The following is a 26,636-nucleotide window of genomic DNA, read 5'->3' on the forward strand; positions in this document are numbered from 1 at the left end:
CCTTGTTTCTCTAGGAACCAAATTCTCTTCTTTTAGTCATTTTGATTGTTTCTGTCTTGTCTCTATATTGTATCTTATAACAGAGGGTGTGTTTGGTGTATGTGCACTGTGTGACACAAACAGTGTCTGTCTGGCTTTTTATGAAGGGCCAAACATTCATGTGAAAGTTCATTGCACCATCAAAAAGTAAGTAACCCCCACTAGCGCAGTCCTGTCGCGTGTCTCTGCAAGAAATGGACTCCTTGTTCTGTAATACATCCAGTTTTTTTAGAAGTGCACGGACATTTTATTGTGATAAGGGGACCAATTTGTTTGTCTTTACTCTTTTAAACTTGGACAGACAGGTGAATTTTTATTTTACTCTTAAACAAAATACCTTCAAGAGTTTTAACTTCACTGAAATTTTTGATGCTAGCAAATAAGTGCTACTACTTCTTCAAAGTGACATAACTGTTAAAATTGCAAAGACTTTAGAGATTATAATGAGCTTGATTGTCCGTGACTTCAGTGCTGGAAGTGTAACATTTTACAACAACATATATTGAGCTGTGTGGGACTGTTGTCTCAGACTCCATAAATGACTCGCTGAAAATAAATTTATGTTAGCCCGCCCTCTTTTATGACAGTGTTTTCTCATACTTCATTTATTTTACAAGTGCTACTCAGTGATACTTGTAGTTAATGTTCAATTTTGTTGTGTGTAATTGATGAATTTAATTGGTATGAAAAAAAGTACTTCAACTGGCTTTCTGAGCCATTCTTAAAAAATATATACAAATCAAACATTTCTAAATGTTTATAGATGGTATGCTGTAAACAATATATGACAGAGGGGTTTTTGTTTTTGTTTTTGTTTTGTATTTGATGCACTGTCAAGAATGAGTTTTGTGCCCAGGTGTACCAATCATGTGTAGATTATTAGGGCTTTTAAAAAATTGTCGGAAAGCAAATCATGTAATTCATGCTTCAGAAATCATGAGAAAGATGAAGAATCATAGAATAAATATGACAAAGCCATACAAATTATGATTGTTTGTCCATACTACCATTATTATGCTGCTGCTGCTGCTGCTGTTGATGATAACGATTTAGATAACTATTATGACTATCATTGTCATCATCATATCTTCTCTTTTTTCTTTTTCTTTTTTTTTTCGGATGAGGAGGATGAGGAGACGGAGGAGGAAGAGTAGTGTTTACTGTGCTTCTACTTTTTACCATTAGTTCATGTGGTAGAATCACAATTGATACGTGAAGGGAATAGAAGCAGTATTTTGTTCAAAGAAGTATTAGGACATTTATGCTTAATCAGAGTAATGAATTGAAGTTCTCAGGGTGAAGTGATGAAAGATGTTGAGGGGATTTTCCCTGCCTTAGTACAATGCCTACATCCCTAAAGGTTGTAAACTTTGCTGCTAACATTTCTACACTATTACAGTTTCTCCAGGGTATTGATTTGTAATAAGATCACACTGACCACGCATTTTGCTTGTCATCTACCTTTACACACATAAAATTTTTGTTTTCAGTCCCTAGCTTGTCAGGTTATTTTTTTTTTCATGTTTGTGTTTGTTTTGTTTTTGTCTTCATCGTTGTCCTATTTCTGATTGTGGCAAGATGAAGTGGCATTGACTCAAATGAGAATGAATGGGTTGGTGAAGTGGGACAGATGATTCAGGATATAACACTAATCATCAATCATTGCCTTGAACCACACACACACACACACACACACACACACACACACACACACACACACACACACATCGCGTGTGTACGAGGGGAAATTACGAATAAGCTGTTGCACTGAGCACTGTGTTTAAGTGCAACATTCTGGTTTGCATCACTGCACCAAGGGCATTTCTTGGTCTTTGTACATGCACTTTTTCCCCCCATTAAATCCACCACACAACATGAAGGGGGGGGGGGGGATTGCTCCATGTGATTTGCAGACTACATGAAGTGATTCTCCAGCAATGATCTGTAGTTTGATATTTCAGATTGCTTACTGCAGGGCATGAATGTCGTGGCATTTAGCCATGTTGAGTGTATTAAAAGGGAAGGATATGAACTGCATTATTACCTTGCCGATGTGGCATTTAAAGAAAGGACTGGCGGAGGTTCTACTGTTATTATATCTGAATATTTTGTTGTTGTTGTTGTTGTTATCAATCATAGTTCCTTATCATATCCTGTTTGTATTTGTTTAATATAGCATGGCTCATGCTGATTTAACCTTTGGACATGCACCACTATGCCATGTTAATGTAATTGTGATAAGTTCAAAGCACACATGTGTTTGTGGGGGAGGGGGGGAGTAAGAATAGGAGGAATAAATAAAGTGGTTCTGTACTGCTGACATTGTCATCGAGATCATCCCCTTCAAGTCTGCAAGTCTGCCATTCGGAAACACATAATTTTTTTTTTTTTTTTCCAAAGATGCATTGTACTACCGGTATTTGAGGAAGGTGCATGATTATGCTACCTGCATATTCACCAAGACAGATTGTACAGTAGCACCTGCTTAATTAGGAGGGGTCGATAAACAAGTTTTGAAGATGGCTATGGTTGCACGTTGTAAGTGTTTAGTTCCCAAACAAACTTTGACCCGAAATATATATTTTTAAATTCTTTTCTCAGTTCACTTCCGTATGCCAAATGATGTATCTGTTTCAAAGACTTTGATACCTTTCAGTGTTGCATTGTATCATTAGTTTGATTAGGGTAAAAAAAAAAAGGACAGCAGAGTTGTCATATTGCAGTTTTATGTACCTAGCCCTTAAGCATACTAAGATTTAGTACTGGGTATGATGACTCTTGAATTCATATTTTTGTCAAAAATAATGAAGATACTGTAACCTTATATGATCCTAAATGGTTCTACCCTCCAAACACCCATTCTGTGTACAATGAACTATACTAATTTGCATGAGCGAAGCTCACAAGATTCAAGTTCATTCTCTGGGATTACATTAAAAATGTAAAAACAAACAAACAGACAGACAAACAAAAAGCAACAACAACAAACCAGGATGGCTCAGTTAATATGGCAGAGCAGTAGGCCTACCTATGGTCAGAACAAATTGCTTGATGAATCAGCATTGTCTGTGTGATTTGTTGCAATCACAATCCTACCCAGACAGATTGCCATAATATTGTGCCTCCTGCCTGGGATTGTTTATTTTTATATGTGTAAACTGTGAAATGTTTGAATAACTCAGCCCGCTGTTTGTTTTAATTCAACCCAAATGAGACCTTCAGCTCACTGTGGAGCAATGCATTGACTTACAACTACCAAGCATTACACAGAGATTCCATTCCATTGTTACTTTGACTTGGATAAAGAGTGACATCACAAACTGCGGTAGACTTCTCATCCAGCGATGGTAGCTTTGAAACTTCAAAAATGTATAACTTTTTCATTGATTGTCTGATTTTCCTCAAACTTTCACTGATGTGTTCTACTAATATTGCTGGATTCACTCAATCCACATGAATATGAATGTGAACTTGTCCTTTAAAGTTAGGTGGCCATTAAGGGAGGCATCAAATCCTTGGAGGAAAGCAAACCACAAAGACTTGATGGTCCTCTGAAGGATGAGGTAATAGGGTTAAAGTGCATTGTGTATTAAGGGGGCAACTGCTACTGTTGTGTGTGTGTGTGTGTGTGTGTGTTTGTGTGAGTGTGTGTAGAAGACATAAAGATAAAAAAAACAAAGGAAAAAAGATGGGATGTGTTAACTACAGCTGTATGTGCCAATCAATGGCTGGACTGCATTGGCAAAGAAACAAACGGACCAACAAAACGCAGACCTGAACACCAAGTTTTGATATTTCATGTCACTGTCTTTATTATGAATTTGTATGCATTAACCAACAATGTGTTATAACACAAGTCTGTTATTTTTTTTTTTTTCCTTGGGAGAATATTCATACACTGACCTTCTTAGCAGGACATTTTTTTTTTCTCTGTCATTGCAAAATTAATATTAAAAAGCAAACAGACAAAAAGAGGGAGTCAAGAGAAAAAAAAATAATCAAGCCATTTAGCACAGTTGAGATTTATGTTATTAGCTTTAATACAAACCAATGCAGCAATGCACATTTTCATGTTTATTGATGATGCTTTTAGCTTTCTGAGTTGGCACACTGAATAGTTGAATCATACATCAATTCATTCTGTGGTGCAAAACATCAGAAATTTGTTTGGTTTTTGTTCAGAGAGAGGAATTGCCAATTATATGACTGAAAAACCTGTAGGGAACTACTTTGCAAATTAAAACATCTATCCTTTGTCAAGAATAAAGTACAATATTTTCTATAAGTCTCATAAATGTTGGCGAGGCTGAGCAATTCTAAGTATAGTGTAATCTTTTAAAAAAAAGAAAACGATATGAAGTGGAAAATTCGAGAAGCCAGAACCTTGTGTTGTTGCTGTATCTTTTTCCTAGCTTGTGAAGCAGAATATTGCGAGGGTATGATCCATTAGGCTAGCAAGTCATCCACCCAAAAAGGCCTGACAGATGCATAGGGTTTCATTCCATCATTACATCAAGCAACTTGATTTTTCATCAAAACCGACTTTCCCAATGTGCGCACAAGCTGAAAAGAACTGGAGGCAAATTGATATTTTATACCACAATGCTGATTGACATGGGGAGGTTTGGTATTCTATTATCCTGACCTGCATTAATACAAAATACAAAAATAAATGATCTTGTCAAAACAAACATCATGCACATACCACTGATCAAATATCACATACAGTTAACTCAGCATAGGTCCAGATCCTTTGTGCTTCACAACAAAATTAACAGTTTCTTTCCTTGGGCAAAATTCACCTCAAGTATTGTGATCACTACATATTTTGCACATTTATGTTTGAAAATCCACTTTGTTGTAAGAAAATCAATTCTAACGATTTTGGCCGATGCCCAGGTGACAGTATTTATTTTGTTATTGCACAAACACCACACTGAACCTTGACCCTGAACTTCTTCAACTTTGGCAAAAAAATCCAGCAAAGAAATAACTTTCGTCACACCTAAATTTTGTATCAAATTTGATGAATACATAATTAATACTCTTTGAATTATTCAATAAACATGAAAGTCTGAGGATAGCAAAAGATATGACCAGACAACTCAAAGTAAATAAACCTGCAGCACACTGCATATCATATATTTTGAGACAGTTTCTATGAAAAAAGGATATTCCGCTTGATATCTTTGTACCCAGTGGACAACAAAAGCATGTTAAATATGTGTTACCCTTATGATTTCAATAAAGGTGAACTGCAGCTGGACCAAAGACATGTGTCTGAATGAACTGCACATGATTTCTGTGACTGATCCTTGCCAGTGTCAATCACTGAAAAAATGTGATAAAAAGAGAGAATCCTGAGCAAAAGCAAGGGACGAATTTCTTTGTTATCTCAATACATCAATGGTCAAATTTATACTGGCCACTTGATGCACATTTATAGTTTAGGACAGGCTTTTGAATATTCGACTTATGTCAAGAAAGATGCATGCATGATCATGAATCTCTAAATTGGCAACAAAACAATCTTATCACACACAAATGTCATTCTACAGACTGTACTTCTTGATTTCTGAAGGGCAACCTTTTGATCCAATGACAGAAACAAGTTTTGTTTCATGAACATACTATTGGAACTGCTGCGTGTTACAAAAGAAATAATTGCTCGTAACAAAAAGATCAGTTTTTATAATCGCAATTAATCTAGTACCTCTGGTCCTTATGCATATCACAGAAATTACTGATCAGCATCCATGAGGGCCTTCTGTGTTTAGCAGTCTGTCCATATGTACACCACACACATCATGATATATTGTTCACTATATGCTATCTTCCATTTTGAAGACACTGATAGAGACGAAGCACCGCAGAGACTGGCAGACTGTAGTCCTTCAGTATGGAGTAAACCTCAGGCAGAGAGCTGGCTCCTAAATATGTGTTGAGAGGAAGGAGAACAAATAAAAGTAAAGCAAAATAATGTCAGAATAGTACAAATACAGCAGGATTTCTGATAGTGCCTTAATACTGCACAAGCCATTTGATATCAAACGGCTTCTTGTACGCCCACCTGACATGCACCAAGCATCTACTCTATCACAGCATAATTCTGATATGATAAGAGATACACATGAAGAATAAGGCAGACTCAAAGATTTTCCACCATACTCCAATCCATTTAGACTTCTGGGGGGCATTTCATGAAGGAACTTGTCGGATAAAATGTCCGACATGTCAATTATATCTGACAAGTTCAGAGAAATCAGCCAATCAGACTAAAGAATTTCTAAAAACTTGTCGGATATAATTGACTTGTCAGATACAAGTTCCTTCATGAAATGCCCCCCAGGCTTCAGAATAGTTAATCACAGCAGACTACGCATCATAATTATACACATCAAGAAGCAGGACAAACGTAAACACACATACCAGTATGCATTTGACACAATCATGCTGTACCCCAATCATGCACATTTTGTCTCAAGCAGGGAAAAATATTGGAGCACATGCAAGTGGATGGCACTCAATTCTATGAAAACAAAACTGAAACAGACCTCTGATTGAGGTCTGGCTCATCAGGTTGAAGGAAGGGATGTCGTAGAATTGTAAGAAGACATAGAGGGCAGCCTTGTCATCTTCGTCGGTCGGCAGGGCACCAGACTCAAGGTAGGCCAGAACCTCAGAGCTATGATCTACAAAGGAAATAATATACAAATATTGACTGCTCATGAGGATGATGGTGGAAATTATCATTCCCGAGGTGCTTTTCATACCGACCCTTCTATCACCCCGAGGCGTCAGCCGAGGGGTGATGGAAGGGTCGGTATGAAAAGCACCGAGGGAGTGATAATTTCCACCATCATCCTCATGAGCAGTCAATATTTGCTAGGCAAATACGAAGTAAATTCTAACTGTTAGGCCTAAACGTTAGCCCTAAAATCAGGCCACAGCCTGCGCTTGCTTGCGTGGTTTTCGTGCATTTCGTAGACTACCCAGTATGCACGGTACATTGTACTCACTCACACGGCCTTCGGCGAGCTCCTGCACAAAATCTCGGCAGAAGATTACAGTATACATCCAGTTTCCCGTCGCTCGTGTTTTAATTCGATATTTCCAACATGCTGAGATTTGTCTCTGCTTCGGGATCCTAAGAAATTCTAATTGCAAAGTGTACGATCTTCAAGCTCACTTCAAATCACAGAGGAGCGCTCGATCACCATGCCACGTTGAAATATGCCTGCTGTGCGCTACTAGTGCGATGATTTTGCATGTGTTTATACGATGCGCGTAGTGAACGTCCTTGGGTGGAGGGGTTGCGGACACCGCGCGCGAAGTCTAGTGTACTTGTTATGTGTACAAAAGTCGCGGAGGGTTTACAAATTCTATCACGAGGGTTTTGCCTTTCTATCACTTACATGAAAACCCTAAGGCAAGATAGACGGGACTACACCTTGTCACGTGATATACTTTTGACCAATCAGTGATACGAATCTCACTTATGAGGTATATAATATTTACTGTCATCATTGCATCATCAAACTTGAAATATGATGTCTGAGATGGCAAAATACTTTTCATGTAAAAGACAGCCAAGTATGCTGTTGATAATCTCTTAAATTTTAGTATCTCCTCTAAATAATGCCATAACAGCAAGCAGCAGGTGTTCCAGGCCACACAGTGCTGTATACCAGGTATATGTTGTTTTCAGGTAGTCAATGTAGCAATGACCTACAATTGCATTTAGCATGATGATGTTTGGCTATTTGATGCTTAATTCCCTGTCTGATGCAATCTATGTGAACTTCAACTGTGACATTTTTTAATGATAACCATCCAGAAATTCAAATGAAATTCCATGCTGCATTGCATTGCATGCAGACCTCAATGTCTCTGTCCAGTAAGGAACTTTGGAACTACCATCCAAACAAAATGGCAAGCTTTTATACACTGGAACGCAGATTGAATTATAGACTATTTCGAGGAACACACAATCTGAGGAGAATACAATACCAACCCTGTAGCCAGGTGTCGAGATCAGAGTCCAGTCTTGACTTCAAGTGCATACATGCTTCTGCATGCACCAGTCTCCTGCGGGTCACTGTAGCTGTACACTCAGCCCCAGAAGTTTTGTTGCTGCTGTGATGGTTGTAATAAACCAGCACCAGCTTGAGTTGCCAGACGTCGAGGGCATCCAGGGAAGGCAAAGGTTGAGCCAAGGCCTTCCGAGGGAAAACAAGACAAAATAATGATAGGACAGGGATGATTAAAAACAGGTATATCATCTTCGCAACACATTGCAGAAGTGCTGCGAATGGACCAACAAGTCACAGCAAATCAATAAAAATCATACATGTATTAAAAAATCACAAGCATAGAATGATTTTTCCTGTTTTTGCAGGCAGTATAGTTTGCATCAATGTGGTGACTGGATGTCTAGTTCATCAATATAAATATCAACCGCAAAGATTCCAAGCAAGTTCCAACCTCATACTTGCGAAGACATAGCTTGCTCTGAAACTGATGGAAGGATTACTTTCACTTCTTCCTAGCTTTGTAGAAGACACAAGAATTTGATCTTCATAAACATCTGCATGTTTATTTCCACGTAGCTTTAAATAGGATGTTCTGGATTGTGATCCCTGGTGGATATTTGGTAATCGCACTTAAAAGCAAAAAAATGAAAAATGAAAAATGAATAAGTAAGTCTGGAAGTCTGACAGCTGCATGCCAAATCCTGGCCCCAGGGAAAAAACACTGCTGTCATTTTTTCCCCCCAACATCATATCCCATGTGAGTAGGTACAGTCGGAAACAAATGTGTAGATCATTTCACCACGTATACAGATGACTACATCAAAATGAATCTGAAAAGAGCTGTCCATAAATGATGAATGAGTCTTTAGGCCACTCTGCTGAGACAGTGCAGCAAACTCATACAACTGTACGGATGTGTTTCATCTCATTACCTGATGTAGATCCAGCAGGGCAGGGAGTACAGCTAGCTTCTCTTTTGTCACACACTCAAAGAGCAGGTTCCCTATAATCTGTGCCTTGCTATTCTCCTGTCGAGGATTGGGATAGAAATCAGCAATGATTACCAAACCAAAGAGCATAGTGAATTGATATACAAATGAATAAAAAGCAGGAAATCATCTTAATATAAAGAAGCCTGACTGCTTCACTCAGTCTACATGAGATTTTTAAACAGTTATTTATTTAATAGTTAAATGAATTACTTTTGTGTTTATGAAGCCTTTAATGCATGACAGATGAACACATTACTATACATTCATATAATGTATTCAATTACAGTTAGAAGAATGATTGAAGGAGGGAAAGTGCCTTCACTTTGTTGCAAATAATCATAAAAAGCAAAGTACAACTGATTGCTGGAAACCATACCCACTAAAAAGTAATTAAATTCCAATGTGGCTTTTTAGTTCTCAAGACAATATGACCTCTGGATTTCTTACCTCCTTATTGCAGATGCACTTAAAAATAATGAATTTTCAATGGCTCTAGTTCTAAAAAGACGCTATGACCACAGGATTTCTTACCTCCTCATTGCAGCTTGCATCCTGCCAACAGAACTGGCGCACAAAATTGAGAATTCTGAGGTCAGAGGTGAATGACTCTATGAGCTGCAGGTCAGAGGTCATGGGGCTGGTGGTCTCATGCGTCAAGAGCTGGGCCAGGAGGCTTCGGTAGCCCTGCAAAGTAGACACGGGCAAACCACATTCAAACTGGGTACACTCATATTCTCTGGCATATGAACAGGCAATGACTTTCACTTTGGACTCTTCATCATGCAAAGTACACTGCATGATAAAGTCATGTTTATTGAAGCTTCGGAATGCTGTAGATCTGTGATGCTTTATTGATGCCAAAAGCAAGATTCTAAACATATCGAGGTAGACTTTCTTAAAGAATTGTAAACTCTATGGGCAAAGTGTTGCTGAAAAAGCTCTTGTCACGAAGCAAATCCAGAAGCTTCCAGGCATCCATGCAGACCTACAACTGTACGGTAGGATAATTTCATGGTTGCAGTCTTTTGTCAATAACAAATCATCTCAAGTACAGCTCTGATTGCAATACACAACATTCACTAGACATTGATGCTGACAAGCCCATAAAATACACACTGAAAACACATCAAAGACAGACTTGTTTTAAACAGATACAAAAAAGGTTCTATGGACATTAGATTATTTACAAATCATATCTATCATTAAAAAAAAAATGAATCTACAAACTTTCAGACTTCCATTCAGAATCATAGTGGCAGGATAATTTCATAATTGCAGTCTTCTGTCACAAAAAAAAAAAAATCAACCCAGCTTTGATTGCAGTACCTGACACATATGACACAGTCATAGCAACGAAATGCTCATGGGGGATACACAAACATGCACAAATTTTACAGTACTGATTGCAGTAATAATACTTGACATATATTCCGACAAGAAGCTCACAGAAAAGATGAACATACAAGAACTGTGGAGGAGAGAGGAGAGGAAGCAGTGCGTGATACCTTAGGGTCCTCAGCATAGGAGAGATGGCCAGCCCTCTGCTTGACAAAGAGAGTTCCCCCGGCCGCTAGGAGGGCCTTTGTGGTCTCCAGGTCCTTCTCCATGTCAAGGGTGACTCCCATGTACCGAGGACCAACCACACGTACCTGATACAAAGATGGATGAAGGTCTTATGCATTATGCAGAGAATATGTCGTCTTTAACAAATTCTTCTAATTATTTTTTATTTTACACTGATGCCACTATTGAAGAAAAGCAGGGGGTGCACTGCATCCCTCCAAACTTGTCCTGTAATGTCTTTGGGACTCCTTCCCCATCCCTGCTCTATTTCCTAAAATAATTCTAAGCTTGTAATATTATGCATCAAAGCCTACCACTGAAAGTTGAAAAGACTTATCATTATATTGTTACAATGTTGTCTGAAAATCTTGGTGCTTCTCTATTGCTGTGATTAAATGTAGAAACTCTTGGAATGCAAATATTTTTGCAGCAAAATGAAATCTGTGATGCAGAAGCTCCGCAGTTCAAAATAGATGAAGAATTTACTCTATCTCAAGAGCATACACCTTAACAGTCACTAAATGTGATCCTTGGAAATGAGTTGTGTGGAATTCTGGTTTCAAACAGTATACCACATAATCTGAGCTAAATCTCATTTACATGTATAGACTACATTGAAGCTCAAGATGATTAAAAAAGTGCATGTGAAGTCGAATCAGAAAAGCTTAATACCACTGGACCTACAAAGAGTAAATGGACTACACTGTAGCACAGATACAATGTCATTGATTATCTCACACTTTTCAGACTGGAGAGCTCGCCGATGATACAAGGTGCCATCATCTTGATGGTTGTCTCACAGTACCACTCTGACTCCTGAATAAGAACAACAGTGAAAAGATCGCATTCATGCAATTGAGACATCATATACCTGGCATCACTCTCTCACTGGCCCGACAGTGTTAGAGATGGCACTTGTAACACATGAAACACACAGTGAGAGCATCACTTGTAACTCAAAAAATTTATATCTATGAAGATATTAGTGGACAACCTGAACAAAATGAAATACATCATGAATACAACTAAATAAACTTTATCATCAGCCTGTGAAAATCATGTTTATCAACATCAAATGACAGTGCAGAACAGCAGATTTAAAGTGTCACAAGGCTGAGTATCAGGTGTACTCCATCAAACATACAAGAATTAACTCATACCGTACCAGCATGCCTTGTTGGGGACATAATCATGGCTATTGGGTTGACACATCCATAACATATGAGATCAGCAAAATTCTGTGTTACCTTGAGGACTACCTCAAGAGGGACGTAGCAGGGCTTGCCTGTCTCTACATCCTTAGGGAGAATGAGGCGAGGTTCAGCTGCCAGAACATAGAGGTGCCTCAGAGCTTGGAGATGGTACCTGCCAAAGGACAGTAGGACATAACACAAAGATATTGCACACTGGAAAGCGAAACAGCCTTAATGTCAGGGACTTTGTACGTGGAAGAAATGTCCTCTAGTTAATAAACAAGATCAAGTTTTTGTCATCACAAATGTTCAAGATCTCAGAGTTCTTTCTAAGGACTCAACTGAGTAAGTTCTTTACATTGTTTAATGGCAACAGAAAAAAACAGTCGTCAATATCACCTCTACGATCCTCAGATACCCAAAGACTGCTCCCACTCCAAACTGGATTCCAGTTTTTCCAAATCATCAGAACAGTTTTTCTAGCTTGTTTAAAAGATGAACTTGGTAGTCAAAACTTATAATAGTGGCTATTACTTCATTCTATCACACATATGACCATTTCTTACAGTCACTGACCAAAAATACGTCTAAGTCTTGTAGTCCTTACCGATTGCCCTTGCTGTTGCCAGGGAAACAAGGGAAGAGACTGGTGACCAGGGCAGCTACAGCCTCCTGGGTGGTGGCCAGCGTGTAGCGTCCTCCACCCAGGAAGAGCAGCCCAGTGGCCATGGAGCATGCCATGTGGTTGCCGTAGGAGATCTCATTGTGCACCCGGCGCAGCCCGCGGGCCATCCGCAGCAACTCCAGGTCACCTGTGCCTGCCATGACCTGAGTGAGAAATTTGACATAAACTGTGTCATTTGGGGAAAATTACGACATCAGCATGGCACAATGCTTAGCATGAGGATATCATTGGGTGTGAGCAGAATCAACATTCATTGCAGAGGGTCACAAAATTCTCTATAACTCTGTTTCAAGTGATTACTAGCACCTAATAAGTTAGAAAATATGTCCCGTGTGCCCTATAATTTATATCTGCATCATTGTAACATGAATGAACTCAAACGTTAGGCATAAGTTCAATCAATTGAAACCCCCTCCAGGTTTGGGGCTGTAGGTAATCAAAATGACTAAATGCTTAAATTTGGTATGTCTATTCCAATCTGTCTTCTCCTTGACCATCAGCAATTTCTTCTATCATTTTTTCTCTGTCTTCACACAAGCAACTCACTTTCTCACTGTAAGTGTATCAAGTCAAACAGCAACATTTGTAACATGATCAGTCGATGATTACAAGACACATTACAGCATTCACTGAGTAGGTTTGTCACAAGGTCTTCTATTAAACCCTTTCTGTGCCAGGGATTCCAGACAGTGATTACAATGCTACAGGATTCTCTGTGTAAAGTGGCACTAAGGAATGCAAGGAGTTAACCTACCATCGCCAGAGCCAAGAGGATGGTGTACAGACAAGTCTTGAAGGTCGTCTTCCCAGCCTAGGAGATGAAATAAAACCACCAAAACAAGTTAGAGAGCAACCCCATGACGACAACAGAACACCAAATATAGTCAAATACTTATTGATGTGCAGACTCCTTTTCCCAGAAACCCTTCTTTGACATATCTCACACATGCAGATCTTGGTAACAATGAGAAAATGAATTATGTAAAACTTTTTTTTTAAAGAACGGTTGTATGCAGTTTTCAACGAAAATGGATCTGTGGCAAACTTGCACAAGTCATGAATATGGTCATCACACAATTGCACGTGTCAGTAAAGTCCATAGAATAATATGTGTCCAATAAGTGGGAGAAAAAAATATGAAAGAAAGAAAGAAATATTTGGCCCTCAGACGCGTGGATTGCCACAGGTGCTGCTAGTTTAATAACAAAGGAATTTACAGCTGCCATGACCATTCAATTCATATCTACTGCCAAATGAGTATATATGAAGAGTTTGTTCGCAAAAACCGATAAGTCCATATTTGCCAAATGATGGTATCAGTGTGATTATCAAAGTCATTGCAGAAGCACATTTTTCTCCTGAGTAAATTAAGAAGACATTTTGTGTGTTTGCAGAAATATCTTCATGGTAGCTTACCAAATCAGCAACTGGCTGTGTGGGGAGGTGCATCAGTTTCTTGAAGTAGGAGAGCTGTGTGGTCAAGCAGTCAGTATTCATTAACATTGCCATCGATCAAATTGTTTTGAAGATTCTCAGAGATCAATTCAACAAATACTAGAGATGCACATATCTGTATGCCTACATCACGTTGTCTTTGTGTATACGGCTTATACATCTCACATGAGTTCTTCTTTTTAGTCAATATTTTGACTAATCTTTACGTAACATGTGTTTCTTCATGGCTAAATCTAAATATTGAACTGAAGTGCTGTATAGTCAGGATATAAATCTAAATATAAGTAAAAACAACCTTAGATAAATGAGATAATAATAACTGCTATAATGATTTCCACTTTAACATAGAGAGACTGGCAGATATGCAAAACAGTTTCTGTTGCATAAGCAAATGTTTCTTCACATTCGACTTGAGTGTAAATGATTTCACCATGCATCTTGAGCATCTCACAAGGTAAAGTGACATATTATGAATTCTCAAATGAAAATTTTTCACAAATCTTAGGGCAAATGCTTTTCATGATGCCAAGGGACATAGTGACACATCCTTAAATTCCAAACTGAAGGCACCTTAAGGGGTGTGTACAGTTCTGGTTGAGGTGAGGATTTAGCTTTTAACGTTTTGCGAGATATTCAGAAATCACTCTATGAGATGTCAAAGAGCATGCAATTCTAAGGGGTATCAAAAGTTTATTTGATGAAAATCGGTTTTAAAATGGCTGAGATATCCAAAAACAAGGTGAAACAAAGAGATCCTAATAAAAAGCGTGGCCTGTCGCCTTTTATTATTATCACTTTTTTTTTAAATATCTCAGCCATTTAAAAACCAATTTTCATCAAATAAATGTTGAATCCTTCTTAAAATTACATGCTCTTCATATTTCATAAGAGGTTTCTCATTATCTCACTTGGGAATGTTCAAAACATGCACCCCCACCTCAACCAGTACTGTACAGTCCCTTTAAACTGTCTCCAACAATCTCAAGTGTATCCCCATCACTTAGCAGACACTCACCAGGCAGGTATACGCATCCTTGTTTGCTGTACCCGCAAACCTGAGGCCAAGGGCGAAGCAAGCTCCTGCTCCAATGTTACATATGGCTTGACTGGATTGGAAAGAGAGTGGAAAATTATATCTCACTTCATGACCTTCTCAAAAGGATATCAGAGTGATGGACAGTTCCACTTCTGAATGGATTTGCTTGGTGCTAATTTTGTTCTGCATCCCACAATCAAAAATATATAAAACTTCATCCGGAATAATATATTGGTATCAGGATTTGATATTTACACACCACTATCAGACAGAATATTAACCCATTGAGGATGGGCTAATTATGCTACAACATGTATTTCCCAGACACTTGCTCGAGTATACTCAGGACTCGTCCTCAATGGGTTAAATCTAACAATAGATGCATGTGTTGTGGGAGTCCTGAAATTACGTTTTCCTACTGAATACATGACCTTTCTCATGTGAAAGTGTGTCAGCTGGTGCACTGTTATATATTGTACATGTATACTGTACACTGTTTACATGTATACAAAAAGAAGACAAAACAGCATTTTTCATGAATCAAATTCATATAATAGATTGTATAGAAAGGCAATGTTAGCTAACAGAATGATGACATACAAAGAATACCATTCAGATGTCAAGAAACAAGCTTTTTGTTTTTTGCTTGTATTCCATTTTGAGCTTATAAATGTCATGCCTCTCTATTCCAGGTGTGAGTATGACTCACAGAATTCATGACACTTAGCTTCTTTGTCAGCCCTAGACCTGGAATGAGGCTACAGACATCATCCACCCACCTCATGGTCTGGTAATCAATCTCTTCATCTCCTGACTCATCAGCTGTACTCCTCTTGAAGGCGTACTTCTTCACAATCTTGGGAGGGGTGGGTGATAAAAATAAGGAATGAGTGGAATATAGACTGATGTGCAAACTGGTATCACGGAAAGGTAGAGTGCAGATATGACTTGGAGAACTTTGCATCAAGGCACAGACACTCGCTGCATCCCCCTCCGACTCCCTCCCCCCCCCCCTACACACACACACAAAATAAAAAATATGAATGCATATATCAGTAAATTGAAGAAAACAAAAAATAAATAAATATCTGATTCAGCCGAGACTCAAGGAAAGTGCATCAACTCCAGGGCTCCTAACATCCCATATCAATATCATCAAGGCTCATAAGACAAACTAGGGGTTCACTTGTGCTTTACGGTATGTGCAGCTCAATGAGTAACAATCAATCTCAGGTTTAAGGCAGGCTTTTATATTCTCTTGGCAGAATAGTGAGAGATATTCTGGTTTTGGGGGAGCCTCTTGTTGAATCATGGAGACTTCATTTAGCTCTGTAACCTGCAAAAATGTTTTGCTAAAGCAAACTTCACTCTCTGTAATATACACACACAAAAAAAAAAACACACACACACACACACAAAAAAAAAAACATGAATTGTCTGCAAATGACTAATTTAGACACATTGCTGGTATGTACATGGTCAATTAACGCAAGCTTTGGCTGTGTTCTCAAGTTGTAAGCTACTCACTGGTGGTATATTACTGTCCACCCACTCAGTTGTTGGTCTTATATCATTCCACAGCACGAGTCCTCTGCTGAGGGCCTGGGAGAGAAAGAGAGAGAATCCAGACCACACATATCTATAAACAGTGTTCAGATACAACTAGGATAGAGACAATCAGAACCACTTACATAGGTGAGTATCTGGCATATTTTTATCAACAATGTTCAGATACAATTACTGTTTAAGCCATTACAATTGTATTTCGGCGTACAGATATTCTAGCAAAATTAGGAGGTCACATGCATTTTCGCGAGATGTTGTTGTCGCGAAGTGACACCGATGACATCTGAAATGCATTGTTACCCTAGTGCATGGGGACATTTTCGCATGTCGCGAATTTTTCGCGATTCAACTATGATTCGCGAAATTCGCGAAAATCAAAGCGACGTGGCATTATTGCCAATGTTTGGTCTCCTAATGAAATAAGATGCAGATTGATTGTTCATTTACTGTGCTATTCAATCTGCCTTACTGGGGTCACTTGTTCTCCAGAATTCATTTCCACTCTGTCCAATAATAACAAAGCAAAACAAACCAACACACACACAAACACACAAACACATTTCCTCCCTCACAAACAGTTGTACACCAACTTTGTTTCCAATGGGAACAATAAAAATTGATATAAACCACTGCATATGATAGACAATCAGCACTGACAGACATACAATACTTTACCCTCAGCAGTAAGAAATCCGGTTTGACCATGTCCAATAGGGATTGCGTGTCAGGTGCAGCTAACCAATCAGCAACAGCTCTGAAAGTTTCAATGAGAGTATATTCAAAAACATTGAAAAAAAAGTTTTCATCAATACATGGATCTATCACACATCGTCTTTGCCAGGTCTGAAGACAAAGAGATTAACAAAAAAAAGAAAAGAAAAAAAGAAGACAATGGATTAATTGATCAAAGACAAGTAGATATGAGAGAAACAAAGATAAAGCTTATATCTCATCTTCTTTTAGGGATTTAAAGTTTGGTATAAAGCATCTTCCCATTGCAGGAAAAACAAAGAACAAATAGAACATATAAGCCATCTATCATGATTATCATCCATATTACAATGTAACAGTGAAACTAAAAGACATTGAGATGAAGACATTCAGAATCAAATGTTTATAATAAATGAGAAGATTCAGGTAATACAAACGATAGCCTCAGGATTCCTTTAATAGCTGATGCTTCATAGTGGTTGAATAGAAAAAAGTAAATTACGTTAATCTTCTGCTGAAAACGGCCTACAGTCGTTAATAATTACTGATAGCACAAGTTAGTTAACAATCATCTTATAACAAGCAATGACTACTAATAGCAATGAGAATGGCCTATCACTTTGAGATTAAAAAGATGCATGTGTGTGTATGTGTATATGTGAGAAAAATGCACACTCATTACGTCCACTGAACCTATAAATCTCATAGTTTGGATGACAGCACAATCCTCACCTGTTACCAGTCTGTAGAAACATGAGGCCCAGAGCTACAGTAGCTCCAGGTGAGGTCACATCTAGGTTGACCTGGTCACCTTCTCGGATTTGATAGCAGGTGGACCTGAACTTCTCCTTTGAACCTCCACTCTGAAGAAAAACATAATGTAGCAAAGACAACACAACATAATTTTCACAACCAAATTTTGATGGTTTCCTCTACACTTCTGTTTTCCTTTGTACAGATAAAAATGACGGAAATACAGCTCCAATAAAAAAAAAATTAAAAAAATCAGGCTTCTCTTTTCTCATAAAAAATAGCAGTTTATTTACTGACTGAACTGTCCTATGCATGCACATTTTGGTGGCATTTGTGTTGAGATTTATTTGATATTTACTTGGTCACTACGGAAGAATGCATTAAAGTGCTTATGAACAAGCTACCACAGGACCACCTGTCACAAGCTGCTGCCAGTGGATTTGAACCAGGGGCCTTACTATTGAGAGATCCTGGTCTTATCCACTGGGCCACAACTGCATGTCACTAAGTTATTTGTTTTTTTCTTTCTGTAGGAACTTCAGAAAATGGATGAGACAAAATATGTGAATATACGTGTTAGATACTTTTAGAAACATGTAAATGTTTTTCATAACTACCCACCAAAGTATCTATTGTTTCATCCCCATTTTGTGCTATCAAATGCACTTCAAGTATTTATGTAAAAGTGTGCCACAAATACCAGAAGCAGAATTCTTTGTCTACATTCAAATACCCATGCTCCCCTCTAAATCAATATTTCCTCTTTTCTTTTTTATTCAAAATTCACTCCAGCTGCAAGATTATAGTTCCATCAACCTTTCAATAGTGGCCAACTCTATATAAAGGCCACCTTTCATGTTTCCCTTATAGTGGTCCCAACATGTAGATTTGACTGTAATAAGGTCTCACCACTTGTTTCTTGTGTCCTCCTGCCATGTAGTGATAGAGCTGATCAGGAATGTTCAGATCAGCCAGGCCAACCGCTCCACTACCACGCTGGTGGGGGGGGGGGGGGGGGGGGGGGAGATGGGTTGAGGGGACATGGAGTAGGTAGGTGTGAGAATTAAACTTAGGAAAATACTCAGACAGTGTGATTTCTAAATGCACATATCTAATCATGATCGCTTTGTTTCAGGTACTTTAAATTAAAAGTTTACTTGCAAAAAATTGATACTATTAAATGAAAGAGCACAACTCTACATTGAATTACAGCAATATCAAAGTTTCATTTGTTTCAGGTTGATTTGTTTTTCTTGACCACAATTTGATTAGGATTAACTCCAAAAACACTCAGAATCATGCAGTTCATAAAGAGGAAATTAAACACTAAGAACAAATTGATAGTACCTTAGTATGTAAAATTGAACACTCACGACACAGTCTCATGACATAACACAGACTCCTCTGTTGAGTAATTTTATACACACCAGTAAACCCAACATCTAAGTGCTTTAAAACAGTCATCATTGCATCATACACTATCATGTCATGTTTGATATCTACCAAATTTTGACTGTACTGCCTACTCACAAATACTACAGATATAGATAAACTTAGCCTTCTATACAGTTTATCAGCCTTAAACATGTTACACAAAACCAATGAGGTAAGCTTCCCTCTGGAACTTCTGATAGAAATAAAATTCCAGTGAGTGTAATCAATAACCACCATTTTTTCACAAGCATGTAAATATTATAAATCACATCACTCACCCCTAGAGTGACCATGCCCAGGGCAAGTCCAGCAGCCAGTGAGTAGGATTCACGATTAGTGCAGTTATTCAACTCTGGACCTGGAGGGCGCCCTAATAATCATTACAACACCCAACGAGGAGAGAACTTGGTGACTTTGTGAGTGGTGGATGGCACTAATAAAGGATATGTCATTTACTAATCCCCACTTTAAAAGTTAGGGAAAGAAATTGAACATGATCCAATGATGTAGGTAGAAATATGAGGAACTTTCAACATGTGACGTTCTACTTGAGTTTTTTCTTCAAAGTAGGTCAGTCAATCAAAATTGACAATCCCAATGTACTTGGGAATTTACATGAGCTGACATAGTATTAACATAATTGATTCAAGTGGAACACAAAGTGCCTGGGGCAAAGGGGGAATATAAATCCTGAATGTTACCTTGCAACAGAACAGAGCGATTAAAACAAGATTTAACTGGAAATGAACAGGTAACGATGACACAGACAAATTAGTGTCTACAGTGACAAACACAGGGTATGAAGCGTGTGCAGTTGGTGGCGCCTACCGATTTCTCCCAGCAAGACTTCGGCTACGTGTCTGTGGGCAGTCTTCTGGTAGACCAGTCCAGTGCCCAGAATGGCAGCCACCTGGACACTGTGCGGAACATCCAGCTCAGTGGATGTAGGTGGCAGCAATGAGCTGATGTGGATACACAGGATTTTCGTGGTGGCAACGTCCATGGTACCCCGTCTGGCAACACACAGCAGCAAGAATATACAAATGTGATGGCAAATTCTACAAGGTATGCATAAAATAGGTCAATTCCATCAATATATTTCAGCTCATATGAATATCTACAGTCTAGTTTGCAAATTATTGATAATGAGACTCCCAACTTGAGTCTAAAACTCCAGGATGGTATACTGTATAAGTTGTTGTTTTTGCGTACAGATATTTTCGCTGATGAGGAGGTCACAAACATTTTCGCGGTATGTTGTTTTCACAAATTGACACTGACGCTATCATAAGTGCACTATTGACCTAGCGTATGGCAACATTCTCGTGTGTTGTTAACTTCGGGATCCAACTGTGATTCGCAAAATTCACAAAAATTAAACCCTCGCGAAAATAACAGCTTATACAGTACTATAAAAAGAATGAAATGATGTCCTTCAATTGCAAATACTCCCTTGTCACAGCTTACAATACAACAGGTTAATTATCTCGAAAGCAGATATAACCTTCCTTCCTAGTTGGTTACACCATTTGTTGCTTCCAAGAGGACAATATGGAAAAATTGTATTTTACAGTCTAGAAATTTCACCACAATAAAGGATGAACTCACTTGGCAGCAGCTAGCCCCAGAAGCAAACCAACACTGGTCATCTCATGGCCCTGGTAAAACAACACAAAAGGAAGAAAAGAAAAGAGAAAAAAAAATATTTCATGTACTGGTGCCACATCAAATAGAGCTACAGGTGTAAAAACAAAAAATATCAGGATGAAAACATAAGTGAAGAGATATTCTCATCACATATGTTCAGAAAATGTATTCTATATCTTTAAAACATTTGAGAACTCAAAAGAAAAAGAGCGGAAAGCTTAAAAAGTCCTAAATGTCTTCAATGTTACATACAAAAGCCATGAAAATAGGGCCTGCTCATACTTTTTACAGGACTAACACTTGCTTTATCAGATATAATGACATCTTGACTTCAACATGTGCCCAAGAACAACACAGACCCTACGTGAATCAGTAAAATTTGAATGCCTTTACAAAGATTACATCCCCCCCCCCCATTAATACTTTGGCTATAACGCTCCTCAAGCTGCAGAAATTCATAAGTCAGAGTTGCCTTAAATGGTCAGGAGACTTCACAACACAATGAATAATTTTTCCTTATTCTGCACATCTATTCTCAGCATGTCATAACTAGACTATTAAGGAGAGAAGGTATTTGGGGATGGGAGCAGAGCTCACAGCACAGAGGTAGTTGTGGATGTTGAGCTTGTCCAAGTTTGAGAGGTGTCCATTGAGACCGAGGGCCATCAGGAAACCTGCATGCTCATTGGTCAGTTCTGTTGTTTGTGGTCTGTTGTACACAATCCAAGCTGAGTCGATCTACATTGTAAAACGAACAGAACACACACAAAAAAGAAAGGTGTTAGCTACCTACTGCTAATCATTAATCAACATGTCGTACAACTTGCCTGGTCTGTGCAGTTCATATGTAGTTGAAATGTAAACCTGGCTGTGGAGGTCACTATTGCTATTTCCCCTGAATGGTATAGTTCTGGTTGAGATGAGGATCCAAGTATGAACTTTTTATGAGATAATTAGAATCCACTTTAAGAAATATCAAAGAGCATACAATTCTAAGAGGAAGTCAAAATATATTTGATGAAACTCGGTTTTGAAATGGCTGAGATATCCAAAAACAAAGTAAAACAAAGTGGTCTTAATGAAAGGTGGGATCTATCTTTTATTAGGACCACTCTGTTTTTTGATATCTCAGCCATTTCAAAACCAAGTTTTATCAAATAAACTTTAAACTGTTTTGGAATTGTATGCTGTTTAATATTTCATATAAGTGGTTTCCAATTATCTCACAAAAATTAAAACCTGAATCCCCATCTCAACCAGAACTATACCATGCCTTTAACTCACAGGTTTGACTGCATTTGCATCATTTCACATCCAGCACTTACATGTAACCTCACGAAAAATCACTGAGTTATTAAAAGGAGAGATCTGTCAGCACTAGGGTTATTGACATTTATAGAGAACACCTCACTTCAGAGAATTTTCCCCTTCATTTTAGTTTTCTAGAGAAAGATAGGTATCCATACACACCTGGTTATCTCCCCGGGCAATCTTGAGGCCAGCTGCCACTCCGTTGTGAAATAGGGGCCAAGAGTTCATGTTGGCTGGCACATCAATGTTCACAAAGTTGATGGTGTTGTTTCTGCCAACAGATCATGGTCAAGTTTGCAATTATCATCATGATAGATGTCCAGTAAGTAAATTGTCACAGAGAGTTTGAAACCTACAGCTAACATCAAAGACCTATAAAATTGACTTTGCTATGTGGGAATGCCTAATTTTCTTCACTTCTTTTTTTTTCTTCCTCTTTTATGCACACCTGTCAAGGAATTTTACACTTTCAAGACAAGCAACAAGATATCTAGGACTGATGTCTCTGACAAATACATGAAATCACGTTCTCGACACATTCTGAGGGATCATTGTGAAGTATATCATGACAGCTTATCAGCTTCACCACTTATAATAATAAGTTATTGCATTGTGGTAAATGCGTATGCTTTCTCCATAATCACTCTCAGTAAGTTGTGAAAAACTTGAAGAAAGGGTTTTAAACATTTTATGCACAACTTGACTTCATCAATGGGTACAGATGATATCGGAAGAAATCTATGGCACAACTAACACAGCACCCTCAGTTGATATAATCTTAGGACTCACATGATTTCCACTCGCAACTATTGAAGACAACAGAGTTTCAAATACCTTGGAGGTGCCTTGCCTGTGAGATTCAACTTTGGAATGTGAAGGGGCTCGGTCACAAGGGCTTTGGATGTACAAAGTGTAAACATTCCCCTGTGAAGGAAACAATCAAGGTGGGGTAATTACAGTGTACTGTGACGTATATCATGCCAAACTCAGAAATGATAATCTAGCATTTTTCATTTTGTGGTTCTTCATGATGGCAGTTAAATTATGCAAATCAGTTGACTCCATGTCATGTCCTGCTATATAAACTGCTCAAGACTTCAACTTTGGGTCATCATTAGAACTTGGTGAATTAACTCCAATTTTATTGACAGTATAGCTTGTAGACAAGAACATGTAAAACACGAAGAGAGAACACAGATGAATAAAGACATCAGTCAACTTTATGGAACACTACACTGGCAGTCACACATAGATAAATATAACATTTACAGTCGGTATTTCAAACTACTAACAGTTCAGCTTTGGTGTAAGTACAGTCAGTTTGATGGGTAAAACCATGACTTTAACAATAGTCCTACAGAGCAACAACAACAAAAAAGTATTCTGATCTAAACACAGCTTGTATCTCAGCTGAAGAAATCTGGCATGTATTTCATATATCAAATTAGTACAACCAAAATGTAAAATATAAAACAGATGACAATTCAGGGGATCAGAGTATCTAAGGACAAAAAAAAAGAAGAAATGAATGAGGTACATAGACCTGCCTCACCTGCCAACAGGAAGTGCCATGGTACGCTGGGATACCATTAAGAGATGCAACTCCTGTTCCTCAATGAATTCATGGTCACTGCATGCAATGACAAACACAACCTACGTAAACATTTCTGGAGTTGATCCTCAAACTCAAAACAGGTTTAGCCACATATCATATCTTAAGAATGTCTACTTCCCATATGCTAGGCTCCATGTCTGACACATAGAAAACTATTCCATGCAAAAAAGTGTATGAGCACGAGTCCAACTTCGTTCTGCCCATATTGGTAGATCCTTTCCAACTCTGAATACTCTAACCTACGGATATCAAAAAGCATTGCTCTGGCACAACATTTCCTGGTTTGTTTGTAAAAATCACACCACTAAAGAATTTGGACAAGGTATGAAATAACACAACTTTACAGACTTTTCAATAGGTTCACTGATAAATTTACTGCGATTTTATATGGGCTCCCATTGCTTTTAGAGTAACACCAATACGTTTTTGGTGAAGGTGTTGTTTTCATAAATGGTTTGGGAGGTTTTAAGGTATTAATATCTTGTAAGATATCCTTCAGACTCTTCATGATGTGGTTAGTGTTCCAGGTTCTTAAAGCAGCATGATACACAAAAAAAGAGCTACAACTACATTTCACACTATGTTTAAACAAGACAGTACCTGCTGCATGCAAAGGGGATTAAGGATTTTTTAGGTGATACGCTATCAGCGTATCACCTATTGTGATTGTCAAAATCTCTCTTTATTTCTTTTTATTCTTCTTTCTTTCTGGACAATTTTGTGTCATCAATATCTCAAGAATGACATTACGGAATAACATGACATTTTCAGGGAACATGTCTCATGACAATATCTAGCCACAATAAGGTTTTCATGACAGTAACATATCTATGACGTCATCTAGGCGCCATTTTGTGATTTTCGGACCATGTTACATGATCGATCATAACTTCATAAATAAAGGTCATTTCTGTATCATTTTGGGTGGACATTAAGTTCAGGTCACGCTCTATCTTACATTTTAATGCTAATTACCTAGGACATTATTACGCGCGCGTACGCGCGCGTCAAAGTTTTAAAAGGCTCAAAACAACTTACCAATGGGAAATCTCGAAGTTTCAGACAATTTTAAGCGTTTCGCGCGTTCGCGTCCGTCCGCACATTTTCGCGCGTAGTGCGCGTAAGCAAAATGAAAATGCACATTTTTTGACAGATTTGGATTCCTGATACATTAAGAAACAATATCCATTGATTTCCGATCAATTTTGACCTATAACAAAGGAATGCGTTGGCGTCAAAGTTGAAATTTCGTGTGCGCGTCTATGTGCAAATATAGCGAAAAACATGTCTTTGTTTATTTCGCCATAGCTCTTTAAAACGTCTGGTTACCCTATGTTTTTATTGCATATTACAAAAACATATGAATTGGAAATAACGTTTCAAGTATCAATATCTCCATAAATACATTATGACATCATCATATCATCATCTGAAATCAAAAAAGTGGAATTAATTTTTTTAAGGTACTGTTTGTGACATTCATTTGCTCGTATCTCTGTTGTTTAAGCTCAATATTATCCCACATTCAGATATGTTGTACTTTGAACGTTTGCCTTTCAAGTCCATGTCATAGTTTTGAAATTTGATGACGTCATCATGCTTTAAATTGTGTTTAAATGTAAAGACGCAAAATCGGACAAGTTTACGTGTTATGTCTATGGGAGGTGATTTTTTTAGAAACCATGCATTGACTTGACAACGTTTAAGCACCTTTATCTCAGCTGATTTTGCTGCATTTCCTCTGAAACTTAAGTATGTTGTAGCTGTGACAATAAGCTGCAGTAATCATGCATTTTATTCTTTGAAATCTCCTCATCATGTTGACAATTTTGCAATTTAAAACTGAAAATGAGAATGGAATGTGGACGAAACGATTCCTGATTCATCTTTCACGTACATAAGCTTACGTTCCTCTAATTTTCTCGTCGAGACGTATGGCCGAGTGGTTAGAGGCGTCGTCTCAGAAACGTGAGGTAGCACACGTACGGGTTCGAACCTCACAAGAGCATGAAAGAATATAATTTTTTTTTAACTTTTTTTCTTCAATGGCGTACTACACCTTCGTCCATGTAGAAATCGCGTTCTCATGTAAACACACCTATACGCACACACTCGCACAGTATCCCTTTGTTTTCCGTTGGAGATTGCATTACTTCGACTGCTGCAAATTTTGCAGGCTGGGCTTTTCAAAATGAGCTAGTATATTGTAACAAAATGAAATTTGTTCATATCAATTCAGTAACACAATATAGTCATGGTTACTTTGTGCTGATTTATACATGTAACAAGCTATACATTGTAAAAAAGGTATTTGAATTGTTCCTTTAAGTCAGTCTTCTGTATTGATGATTATTTGTCAATTAGTGGTTTTTGTGGAGTTTCAGATAGTGATAAAAAGTATGGATGATAAGTGCAGCGATAATTCCTACAGTTAGTTCAAAGTTGTGTTACAGAGGTTTGATACATACATTTAGCAGGGTGTGTGTATATACGTGTGTATACAGGTTGGCCATATGACACATTCTAGACAATTAATCTTAATTAATTACCAAACGTGATCAGCTATGGAACTGAATATGCATTTTATTCTTTGAAATCTTCTC

The 26,636-nt window shown here is 38.1% G+C and overlaps 1 protein-coding gene across 1 annotated transcript in view; it reads right to left on the reverse strand.

Moving 5' to 3' along the window:
• Window positions 1–5,868: 5,868 nt before the first annotated feature.
• LOC139730679 (anaphase-promoting complex subunit 1-like) overlaps window positions 5,869–26,636 on the reverse strand; it is a 46,794-nt gene continuing 26,026 nt past the window's right edge. The window contains exons 24-47 of the mRNA XM_071641537.1: window positions 23,971–24,048; window positions 23,253–23,342; window positions 22,578–22,689; window positions 21,705–21,845; window positions 21,069–21,118; window positions 20,289–20,473; window positions 19,739–19,830; window positions 18,936–19,022; window positions 18,006–18,136; window positions 17,238–17,316; window positions 16,524–16,598; window positions 15,776–15,852; window positions 14,976–15,066; window positions 13,922–13,975; window positions 13,260–13,316; window positions 12,428–12,648; window positions 11,875–11,992; window positions 11,366–11,443; window positions 10,570–10,713; window positions 9,596–9,748; window positions 9,005–9,100; window positions 8,054–8,258; window positions 6,594–6,731; window positions 5,869–5,969 (exon numbers count right to left, since the gene is read on the reverse strand). Of these exons, the coding sequence (XP_071497638.1) occupies window positions 5,869–5,969; window positions 6,594–6,731; window positions 8,054–8,258; window positions 9,005–9,100; window positions 9,596–9,748; window positions 10,570–10,713; window positions 11,366–11,443; window positions 11,875–11,992; window positions 12,428–12,648; window positions 13,260–13,316; window positions 13,922–13,975; window positions 14,976–15,066; window positions 15,776–15,852; window positions 16,524–16,598; window positions 17,238–17,316; window positions 18,006–18,136; window positions 18,936–19,022; window positions 19,739–19,830; window positions 20,289–20,473; window positions 21,069–21,118; window positions 21,705–21,845; window positions 22,578–22,689; window positions 23,253–23,342; window positions 23,971–24,048 (2,653 nt within the window). The remainder of the gene's footprint in view (window positions 5,970–6,593; window positions 6,732–8,053; window positions 8,259–9,004; window positions 9,101–9,595; window positions 9,749–10,569; window positions 10,714–11,365; window positions 11,444–11,874; window positions 11,993–12,427; window positions 12,649–13,259; window positions 13,317–13,921; window positions 13,976–14,975; window positions 15,067–15,775; window positions 15,853–16,523; window positions 16,599–17,237; window positions 17,317–18,005; window positions 18,137–18,935; window positions 19,023–19,738; window positions 19,831–20,288; window positions 20,474–21,068; window positions 21,119–21,704; window positions 21,846–22,577; window positions 22,690–23,252; window positions 23,343–23,970; window positions 24,049–26,636) is intronic.

This window comes from Diadema antillarum, unplaced genomic scaffold (genome assembly GCF_040938485.1).
Source record: "Diadema antillarum isolate AM-2024a unplaced genomic scaffold, OU_Dant_1.0 seq00000326_RagTag, whole genome shotgun sequence".
NCBI classification, from domain to species: domain Eukaryota; kingdom Metazoa; phylum Echinodermata; class Echinoidea; order Diadematoida; family Diadematidae; genus Diadema; species Diadema antillarum.